Below are 12,098 nucleotides of genomic sequence, written 5' to 3' on the forward strand. Positions count from 1 at the left end.
TCCTCCCTCCCTCCCACTCTATCTCAAGATAGATGAAAAAAAATATCCTTGGGTGAGGATTAAAAAAATAAATAAAAAAAAGAATCACCAAACACATAAGGAAATCCAAGTCCACGAAAAACAATAAGAAATTTAAAATATAATCTTGCTCTCTCAGCAAGAGAGAGACATCCTAAGTACCATAAAATCAACCAAGAAACTACTGTGATTAATCCCATCATACCCGTGTTTAGCTCTGCAACAGTTAAGTCCAAACCTCCTATTATCATCAATCTTCACTAGGATACTGTTCCCATAATGCTACCTCCCATTTCTCTGAATGTTCTTTCTTTTTGTACTAACTGAAATATGGTTATTCCTGAGACACTTATCCCTAGAGCCCTTTGAAGTACTGATCTTTTCCTGCCATAATCCTTCAGAGTAGTTTAGGACTTAGAGGTGAGGTGAGTGTCCTGATTAACCCCCACTGTACTACTTTCTCCGCTGAGCCCCACTTCGATTCCTTTGAAGTCCAGGTGATCAGACTTTACCACCCATCATCTTTGTTGCTAGGATAACTACCTCCCTCAAAATTCTTCCTCACCCCCTTCATTCAACGATGACTTTAGCACCAGACTAACTCAATGTTTTCCTCTCCATCATTATGCCTGTCACCATGAGACTTCAACACAATGCAGAAAAATCAACCTAACTTTTTGGCCTCTGTTCCCGGACCTCTTCAACTTCACCCATCTTTTTCTAAAACCCTCCTCCCTCATCCACCTTCTCTTACTGTTATATTCTAGATCATGTAAATCCCCCTAAATCACACCACTTCTGAAAACTCTATTTCTATAATCCTACTCTTTGATCACCGTTTCCTTTTCTTCCATTTTACTTACTATAATATTCCTATTCCAACTATCCTTTGACCCCACAGGGTCCTTGCAATCCACTGACCCTAGTACCTTTTCAAAAATCCATCATCCCCCTCATTTCTTTCCTTAACCTGCCGAAGTTCCACAACCCTGCACTTTAACCACTCCCTTGCAAAGACCTCTTGACCTTCCACTAATCAATCCTATGTCATACTAGCCTAGTTCTTTTTAAACCTAACTACATACCTTCTATCTCTCTGTATCTAAGCAGTTAAACTACTTGGAGAAACTCTCAAAATGGGCCCACTTTAAATTTATGGCCACAAAAATTAAATAGGTATTGCGTGCATTTCTCTAACAAATGTAGTTGTAATTTGTTACATTCTGAGATGAGTTCACATCTTTGCCTCCTTCCTCAATCTTTTATTACTAAAGGCCCTCTAGCTAATGTTCTTGCCTTACACTTCATTAACAGCACATTTAAAATCAGAGTACTCTGATCAGAGTGCTTTTCTTATTTTCAAATCTATCACCCTAACCACTAGCAGTACTCACTCTGCTTTATCTTATATAAAGTAAGGAGAGCTCTTCTGTCTACCTAAATATAACCCTCCAAGGCTACTCCAAACAGTGTTTCTCAAATTATTTATGGTGAAGAACAATTTATAAAAAAATTTCAAGCCATCAAGAGTCAACTTTTATTAATTACAACTACAATAAATTACTAAAAATTTAGAGAGTTTGGCAAATGCTCGAAAAATTAAATGTACACCTATGATATTCGACTTCTAGAATATTATCCAAGAGAAATAAAAATATATGTCCATACATAAATGTATATGAAATATTCATGGAAGCTTTGTTGGTAATATCCCCAAACCAAAAACAACCTGTATGTCCATTACGATGAATAAATAAAAATACTGTAATCTTAAGAAAAATGAAAACAAAACAAAAAAAACCCTCACATCATTAAACGGAACAAAAATAAAAATACAAGGTATCAAAATTTGTGACACACAGCTAAAACAGAGATGAGAGAAAATTGTAGTATTATGTGCATATACAAGAAAAGATGAAAAATCTGAGCATCCATCTCAAGAACCCCCCCCAAAAAAGCAAAATATATCTATATCAAGCAGAGGAAAGGAAATAATAAAGATATAAATAGATATCAAAGAAATTGAAAAGAAAAAAAATCAATGAAACAAAAGGCTGGTTCTTTGGGAAAAAGCATTAAATTTAACAAACATCTATCAAGACTGACAAAACAAAAAACAATCCCAGAAGACACAAGCTATCAGTATTAGGAATGAAATAGGTGTCACTGTATCATTACAGGACTTAACAGACATCAAAAGGATAACAGGAGAATTTATGCACACATAAATTTGACAACTCAGACAAAATGGACCAATTCCTCAAAAAAACACTAGCACGATTCATCCAATTTGAAATAGATTATTTGAATAGCCTTATAACTATTAAGTTGAATTCATAATTTTAAACTACTCCTCAAAAATCTCCAGATACGGATGTCATTTGAGAATTATTCATAATATTTAAAGAATTAGCAATTCTACACAAACTCCTATGAAAAAATAGAAGTGGAGGAAACACTTCCGAATTCATTTTATAAAGCTAGCTATTATCCTGATACCAAAAGCAGGCAAATAGTACAAAACAAAAACTAAAGAACAATATCCCTCAAAAATATACAAATACCCTTTAACTGATAGCAAACAGAATTCAACAGTATGTAAAAGTAATTATATATATTTATACACCACAACCAAGCAGGATTTATATCATGGAAGCAAGGTTGATTTGATACTCAAAAATCAATGTAATCATATTAACAAGCTATAGAGGAACATGTACAGAACCATATCAACAGATGCAGAAAAAGCATTTGATAAAATCCAACACTCATTCATGATACATATTCTCAGAAACACAGGAATAGAGTGAATTTCCTGAACTTGATGAAGAACATGAATAAAAAACCTATAGCTAATATTATAGTTAGTGGTGAAAACTGAATGCTTTACTCCTAAAATCAAGAAAACAGCAAGGCTGCCTAGGTTTACCATTCTTATTCAACACAGTGATGGAAGTTCTAGCCAGTGCAATAAGGGATGAAAAGAGAGAGAGAGAGGCAGAGAGAAAAAGAGAGAGAGGGAGGGAGGGAGGGAGAGAGGGAAGAAAGGAAAGGAAAAAACTTGGGTGTAATCTAAGAAAACACAATGAGGACTTTTATGCTGAAAACTACATAATGCTGATGAAAAGAAATCAAAGATCTAAATAAATGGAGACATACCATGTTCACAGAATGGAAGACTCAACACAGTCAAGATTTCAATTCTCCCCAAATTGATATACACATTTTTTAAAAAAGTTTTTTCCCCCTTTATTGATTTTTAGAGAGAGAGGAAGGGAGAAGGAAAGAGAGAAACATCAATGAGGCAGAACATCGACTGGTCACCCCTCCTGCATGCCCCTCACTGGCTGGGCTTGTGCCCTGATTAGGAATCGAACCGGCTACCTCTTGGTGCATGGGTCAATGCTCAACCACTGAATCACAATGGCTGGGCTGATATGCACATTTAAAACCATTTTTCTTCATTGGTGCTAGAGAGAAAGGAAGGGAGAAGGAGAGAGATAGAGACAGATGAGAGAACATCAATGGGCCACCTCCTGCATGCCCCCAACTGGGGATCGGGCCCACAATCTGGGCTTGTGCCCTGACTGGGAATCAAACTGGTGACCTCTTGGTGTATGGGTCAACACTCAACCACTCAGCCACACTGGCTAGGCGATATACACATTTAATGAAATTTCTATTAAAACCCCAGCAACAGCCCTGGCCGGTTTGGTTCAGTGGTTAGAGCGTTGGCCTGCGGTCCCGAGAGACCCGGGTTCGGTTCCCGCTAAGGGCATGTACCTTGGTTGCAGTTTGTTGCTGGCCCTCGTTGGTTCGTGCGGGTGGCAACCACTCACGTGTCCCTTTCACGTCAATGTTTCTCTCTCTCTCTTCCTCCCTCTCCCTCCCACTCTATCTGAACAAAAAAATGGAAAAATGTCCTCGGGTGAGGATAAAAAAGAAATCAAAATAAAATAAAATAAAATCCCAGCAACATTTTTCTGTAGATACAGAAAATATTTGGATGTCATCAGGAATGAGTAAAAAACTCTGAAAATCAGTCTTCCATAAAAAAAAAATAATAATAATTTCAGAACTCTGGATTTTAAACAAAGGCTTTCAACAATATGAAGAATTTTTACTCACGAAAAATGCCAGAATCATGGCAAAACAGCAAGTTTTGTGGTATTTTGAACAAGAACTTACTCTCGTTCCCCTCTCTCCAGTTCTACAGTAGCCCCCCCATTTTAAAATCATTTTTATTTTTCAATTGAAGTTGACATACATTATTATATTACTTTCAGGTATAATCTCAGTAATTACACATTACACAACTCACTAATTCATCATCTTGATAGATCTCATATGCATCTGAGACCATAATTATTAGAATATTATTTACTATATTCCCTATGCTGTACTTTACATCCCCATGACTGTTCTAACCACCAATGTGTACCTCTTAATCCCTTCAGCTTTTCTATCCATCCCAAGACCCCTCCCATCTGTCAAAATGTTCTATCTATGAATCTGTTTCTATTCTGTTTGTTCTTTGTTTTTTAAATTGTTGATAGATATGTATTTATTGCCATTTTATTGTTCATATTTTTTTATCTTTTTTCCTTATTCTAAAATAAGATCCTTTAATATTTTATATAATACTGGTTTAGTAGTGATGAACTCCTTTAGCTTTTTCTTGTCTGGGAAGCTCTTTATCTGTTCTTCTATTCTAAATGATAGCTTTGCTGAGCAAAGTAATCTTGGTTGCAGGTCCTTGTTTTTCATCACTTTGAATAGGTCTTGCCAATCCCTTCTGGCCTGCCAAATATGTTGAGAAATCAGCTGACAGTCTTATGGGAGCTCCTTTGTAGGTCACTGCTTTCCTCTTGTTGCTTTTAAGAATCTCTCTGTCTTTAACCTCTGGCATTTTAATTATGACGTGTTTTGGTGTGAGCCTCTTTGAGTTCATCTTGTTTTGGACTCTGTACTTCCTGGACTTGTATGTCTATTTTCTTCACCAAGTTAGGGAAGTTTACTGTCATTATTATTTCAAATAGGTTTTCAATTTCTTGCTCTCTTCTCCTCCACCACCCCCATGACGTGAATATTGGTATGCTTGAAGTTGTCCCATCAGCTCCTTACACTATTCTCACTTTTTAAAATTCATTTTTCTTTCAGCTATTCTAAATGGGTGATTTTACTTCCTTATATTCCAAATCACTGTTTTAATTCTTGGCTACATCTACTCTACTGTTGATTCCCTGTAAATTATTCTTCATTTGTTAGTGTAGCCCTTCATTTCTGACTGGTCCTTTTTTATGCTACTTAAGTTCTCATGAAGTTCATTAAGCATCTTTATAACCAGACCAGTGTTTTGAACTCTGCATCTACTAAATTGCTTGTCTACATTTTGTTTAGTTCTTTTTCTGGAGTTTTGTTGTTCTTTCATTTGGGACATGTTTCTTTGTCTCCTCATTTTGGCAGCATCCCTGTGTTTGTTTCTCTGCATTAGGTAGAGCTGCCACATCTTGTAGGCTTGGTAAAGTGGCCTAATGTAGTAGGTGTTCTGTAGGGTCCAGACACATAGCCTCCCCAAGCACCCAAGCTGAATATTTGAGATGTGCCCTGCCCTCATATGTGCTGTGTATACCCTCCTCTTATAGTTGAGCTTTGATTGCTGTTGGCATGTCACTAGGAGGGATTTGCCCCCAGGCTGATCAGCTTGCAAGGACTGGCTTTGACTACTGACCACTGACCTCCAACCACCTTGGAGAATGAGCTTCTGCAGGACTCCACCCCATGGAGCAGGACTTACTTTTGCGGGACTCTGGTGCCTGCTGAGTCCACCCCTTGAGTGAGTTGCTTGTGGAGGTGGTTGGGTGGTGATGCTTCGACATGGTCTGAAGCTGTCCACTGGGTGTGCTGGCTCTGGGGTCTCTTGGAAGGTACAGGCCAAGGTCAGCCACTGCCTGTGTTCTGCCCAGGACCACCTGGTATGACCTACAAAGCAATCTGCAGAAGGCTGCTACTGCCGGGCCTGGGGCCACTTAGCGAGAGGCACACTGAGATCAGATACTGCTTGTTTGAGATTTCAGGAAAATCTGAAGCATGAGCCAAGACAGGCTATTCAAATGGAAAAACCACTGGAAACAGCCTGGGCGGGCCTAAAATTTGGGTGAGGGGGAGACTCAGGAAATCACCAAAGTGTAAGCCAGGTTGATGGAATGTCAGATATGGAACCAGCCTGAAGGTTCTGTGGGGGGAGGGTTCATCAGTGGAACAGTGGCCTCTGGGAAAAAGCACTTTTGTCTGGGAGAAAGTCCCTCACAGCTCTCACCCTGATGCCAAACAATTCAGTTCTTCCTGGTATGCCTCTGGTGCCTTTCAAGCTACTGACCCAGCGTTGGAACTCAGAGGAAACAAATGTGAGTAAGTCCTTGTGCAGTCCCTTGAAAAAGGAACTACTTGGGATTTCCACAACCCTCCATCTCCCCCAGCCACAATTCCCGCTGGTTTTTATAACCAGAAGTTATGGGGAATTCTCTTCCCAGCACTGGAATGCCTAGTGTGGGGCTGTGACCCCACAAGCCTCAGAGGAGACCTCTGCAGTCGAAATATCCTTCACAATTTTAATCCACCACACGTGGGGATGGGACCAGCCCATTGCATGTCTCTGCCCCTCCTACTAGTCTCAATGTGGCTGCTTCTTTAATTTGCTAGTTGTATGACTTCCATTCAACCTAGATTTCACACGGTTCTAAATGATGGTTTTTCTGTAGCTTAGCTGTAATTCTGATGTGTTTGTGGGAGGAGGTGAGTACCCCATTTACCTAAACTGCCATCTTGATCAGAAATCCCATGGCAGCCTTAAAAACAAACAGCTCACAATCATAGTGAAGTCAGTAGCCTAGTAGCTGCTGGAGATCAGAACAGGGTTAGAGCTCTTCCAAATTATCATTCTCAGAGAGCTGTCATTCTCAGATCTGTCTGGCAGTTTCTTAGAAATCCTTACACAAGGCTTATCTTGATTTGCCCTGACTGTACAGCTTGCATAGTGCAAAACAACCTTTTGCTGAAAGCATTTGTCAAAACTAATTAAATGACAACTGTTTAGCACCACAGTTGCCTGATTTATATCAGTTGTGGTAAATAATAAGCAAATCAAAACACTTAAAAAATTAAGCAAAGTTTGCAACAATTATGGGGGTTTTACTCAAGAAAAACAACTAAATCTTGGTTGGAAGAGAAAAACCTGCCAAACTGAGTGCTGAAGGTGTACCCAACATGCACCCTGAGATCCTCAACAAAGACTGAGAGACACACTGGTTCCCCACATTTAAGGAAATATCTCTCCAATTATTTAGCTGACCACTAAGCTGACTGAGCACTTTAGTAGTAATATACAACAAAAAATACAGACTTCACAGATTTCAGTAGAAAAGAAACTAAAAAATAGTAACAACATCCTAGGGGGAAGGAAGACAAACGATTTCAGAGTTGTCACATCATGCTACTTAAACTGTCCTGTTTAAAAAGAAAAATACAACACATTCAACGAAATAAGAAAGTATTACCCATACACAGAAAAAAAAAGCAGTCAACAGAAAATGCCCAATGAAGCCCAAGAACAGACTTACAAAATACTGACTTTAAAAATGTTTAATGAATTAAAGGAAACCATGTCTAAAGAACTACAAGAAAGTAAGAGGACAATGTCTCATTGACTAGAGAATATCTATGTAAATAGAACTTATAAAAAAGAGCCAACCAGAAATTCTGGAGAAAAGTATTAACTGGAATGAAAGAATCACTACTGGGGTTCAACAGACAGGCAAAACAAAGTATAAGATAGGTCAACTGAGATTATCTAGTCTGTGGAACAGGAAAAAACATTAAAAAAAAAAAAGACTGTAGGATACCAGCAAGTATGTAAAAATATGTGTAACAGTCTTAGAAGGAGAGAAGAGAAAGAAGCAGAAAGAATATTTGAAAAAATAATAACCAAAAAACTTCCCAACTTTAATGGGAAACATTAATCTCCACATCCAAGGAGCTCAATTAATTCCAAGCAGGATAAACTCAAGAAAAGTCACATCTACAAACATCATAGCTAACTGCTGAAAGACAAAAACACAGAATTTTGAAAGCAAGGAAAAGGTAGCTCATCATGTGTAAATAATCCCAATTAGATTAAGAGCTGATTCCTCATCAGAAACCATAATGACCAAAAGGTAGTGGTATGTCATATTCAAAGTGCTAAAAGAAAACCAAGATTGTATTTCCAGCAAAACTACCTTTCAAAAACAAAGAACTTTTGATATTCCCAGATAAACAAAACCCGAGAGAATCTGTTACTAGCAGACCTACCCTAAAAGAAATATTAAAGGAAATCTTCAGGCCAAAATGAAAAGACACTAGATGGTAACTCAAAACTAAGAAATAAAGAGCACCAGTAAAGGAAAATATACAGGTAAACAGAAAAGGAAATATGAATATATTTGTTACTTGTAAATCAATCACTAAACTGGTGTAATAAAAAAAAATATATATATATTTGGTCTTTGTCTCTGGTTCTTCACTCAGTTATTAAAACACTTATAATTTCATGAGTGAAAAAAATGTCTTATTCATACTGAGCTTTTGATAATACAATATTTTATGCTAATAAGATGACTCTTGGTAGAACACCTAGATAGCTTCAGGATGGAGACTGGTTGCCAGAAGAACCAACCACATGATTTAAGTGTTAGAACTTTCAACCCCACCACAACCTCAAAAAGAGGAGAGGGGCAGGAGACCAACAGCTAGGAATTGAAATGATCATTCCTCTATAATGAAACTTCAATAAAAACTCTTGAACAATGAGGTTACAGAGCTTCTAGGTTAGCGAACATACTGATATGCTGAGAAGGTAACACACTCAGAGGAAAGAAGCTCTGCACCGCTCTGCCCATTCCCCCTGAGAAGTAGCAGATATAAAGGTAGGCAAAGACCATATCAGATGACGTTTGAAGAAAAAAAGAAAGGAAACAGAAACTGATTCTAAATGGAGTGAAAAATAAGAGAAGGCTTTGGAAGTGTTAAAGCCAGAGAGAAACAGTATTTTATTTCTTTTTAAAGCACCCTGGATTGCCTTATGGAGAATGGACTATATGGAGCAGAAATAAAAGCAGGGAATTCAGTTAGGAGCCTGTTGTAGTCATCTGGGCAAGAGATAATAGTGGCTTCAAGAAAACTGAACCAACAAGAGTTCTCAGGACGTAGATTAAGGATTGAATTGTGATAGAATCAAGGGCAGTAGTGCCTTTCACTGAAATGAGGATTTCTAGGAGAGGGAACGAGTTCTATTTGACTATGTAAAGTTCTATCCTTTTACTTTAAATATATTTGTGTCTTCCAGTCTTAAGTGTATTCTTATAAACAGTATATACATGGTTGGGTCATGGGATTTTATCCATTTTGCCTATCTCTATTTTATTTTATTTTTCCCCATTTATTGATTTGAGAGAGAGAGGAAGTGAGAGTTAGAGAGATAGACCAGGAATTAAACTGGCGACCTTTTGGTGCTTGGGTCGACGCTCAACCACTGTGCCACACCGACCGGGCATCTATTTTTTAAATGGAATGTTTAATCCATTTACATTTGATGTAATTATGAACAAGGTAGAATTTGCATGTGCCATTTAGTTAATTTGGTCTCAGCTATTCTTCCATTATTGCCTGCCACCTTTTATGTTAATTTGTTTGTTTTTTTTAAAGAGTGAAAGAGAAAGGGACAATAAAAGAGGTGACAATTCTAAAAAAAAGAAAAAGGAAAAAAAAATGCCAGAGACTCTTAGAACTAGGAAATGTCAAATATAAAAGACATTCAATAGAACAGAATTAGTAGTCCAGGTCTAGCTCCTACCCAATGTCCCTACACCCCACTCATACATATACTTTGAGCACGTAACAGTAGCAGCCCAGCTTCTGCCATGAAAATTTGAGGTTTATTCTCTAGAGAAATAAATAAAAGAGGCCTGGGACTTGAAGATAAAGGTATAGAAAAAGGGGTGAGACTGAAAACTGGAAGATTAACGTAAAGCTTCAACTATCAGAAATGCTCCAAATTTTATATCTACCCTTAAGACAGATAATTCAAAATTTAGTTTCTGAATGATCCTAGAAAATAGAACTCTAATATATGTGAAGATCTGTTAGCTTAAAAACCCACTTTCTTGCCCAATCATTCTAAAATAAATAAACCCAACCATGAAAAAAAAAATTTGTAATCAGTTTTTTAATGCCCTACTCTTGACATAAATAGAATACATTTTTTTTTTTTTTATCCTCACCTGGGGACACTTTTCCATTTTTTTACAGATAGAGTGGAAGGGAGAGAGAGAGAGAGAGAAACATCGACGTGAAAGGGACACATCGAGTGGCTGCCACCCACACGACCAACCAGGGCCGGGTACATGCCCTTAGCGGGAACCGAACCCGGGTCTCTCCGGACCGCAGGCTGACGCTCTAACCGCTGAGCCAAACCGGCCAGGGCTAGAATACATTTCTTATAATTTCTGCTATTAAGGTAATTGAATCCAATTTTTATCATTACCTAATTAAAAAAAAAAAACTACAGCCTGGATGGTGTGGCTCAGTGGATTGAGTGTCATCCAATGCACCACAAGGTCATTGGTTCGATCCTGGTCAGGACACATGCCCAGTTTTGCTGGCTTGCCCAGTAGGGGGTGTGCAGGAGGCAGCCAATTGATGTTTCTCTTTCACATGGATGTTTCTCTCTCTCTAAAAACTCAATAAAAACATTAAAAAAAGAAAGAAAAACTACAGTCACCCAGCTACAATGATCGTAATGCATATCTATGAGTAGTTGAGCAATTCTTCCTAAGTATCCTCTATGCAACTGTTATACTTCCAAATATTAGTTTTCCCCATAGATTATTATAAGAAGCAATGAGGAAGATTTTAGACAATTCCCAAACATGAGGAGGTCCCAAAATCCAGACCAGAAGATAAATGTTAGGACAAATTAGCACAATAAAAATTTCAATACAAAATCTTACATGTTTATCTTTCCTTTCTATAACATCTTGCTTTTGTTTGCATTTTTGAGATGTCTCCTTAATATCTGTTGCCTGTAAGATTGAACCAGAATTGGGAAAATCAGTTAAAAATTCAAGTAAGAAAATTATGTACTCCACCCATTCAAATATTGTTGTTATGTTAGTTAACCCATAAGGCTTCTTCCATGATTTCTTTCAAACCAAATACATAATTATCACCAAAAAAATCTGTTATTTGCAAATCTATTGATATTAAAAACTATAGCCATATGCAGATATATGTTTTTTAATCTCTACATTTATATTTTCATATTCTTTCATCTGATCTTAAAAACAATCCTATAGAATAGCAGGGTCCATAATTTAAACCATTCTCAAAATAAACTGACTCCCAAATCTCCCTAAAGAATGAAAGCCACAACCACCAAAATTTCAGTTATATTTTCAAAATATAGGTAATTTACTGAAATGCCATTATCCTATTTATTCTCAGAAACATCAAGTTTTCTATATCACCCTCCTCCAAAAGGGTATACAATTATAAAGCCAATATAATAAATTCACAAAAGGAGTTCATTGCTTCTAAGAATACTACTCTGAATCCTCTTGTAATTAATCACATTTTGTTTTCTTCTTTTTCTATCTTGATATTTCTATAAAGTATCAACATTCCAACAGTGATGATTAGAACCTTCCTTGAAAGCCCTGAGGTGGTACAATTTCTAGTTTAAAAACTTAAGAAATCAAAGCTACAAGTAAATCTACAAAATATTTTAAAATGCTTGCAAAAAAATTTTGTATGTGCTAAAATAAAATACAGTAACTCCAAATGGGAGTTGTAGAAAGCACCTTCGCTTTGATTTGAGCTTCCAAATTGTGACGCTGTGTTTCTATTTCTTCAATTCGACGTGTCATAGGAATCTGCCCGTCTTTAAGTTTTCTGACTTCATCCTTCACTCGGTCACGAGCTAGTTTTACTTCTTCGTATTCCTGACGGACATTTTCATATTCCTTGCAATTATTAAAAAGACAAAG

The 12,098-nt window shown here is 37.3% G+C and overlaps 1 protein-coding gene across 4 annotated transcripts in view; it reads right to left on the reverse strand.

The window, feature by feature from the left end:
• SMC5 (structural maintenance of chromosomes 5) overlaps positions 1-12,098 on the reverse strand; it is a 105,494-nt gene that overhangs the window by 50,542 nt on the left and 42,854 nt on the right. For all 4 annotated transcript variants that reach the window (XM_036260918.1, XM_036260917.1, XM_036260916.1 and 1 more), the window contains 2 exons: positions 11,913-12,074; positions 11,064-11,135 (listed from right to left, as the gene is read on the reverse strand). In XM_036260918.1, coding sequence (XP_036116811.1) covers positions 11,064-11,135; positions 11,913-12,074 — 234 coding nt within the window. The remainder of the gene's footprint in view (positions 1-11,063; positions 11,136-11,912; positions 12,075-12,098) is intronic.

The sequence above is a fragment of the Molossus molossus genome, unplaced genomic scaffold, assembly GCF_014108415.1.
Source record: "Molossus molossus isolate mMolMol1 unplaced genomic scaffold, mMolMol1.p scaffold_m16_p_14, whole genome shotgun sequence".
Classification (NCBI taxonomy): Eukaryota; Metazoa; Chordata; class Mammalia; order Chiroptera; family Molossidae; genus Molossus; species Molossus molossus.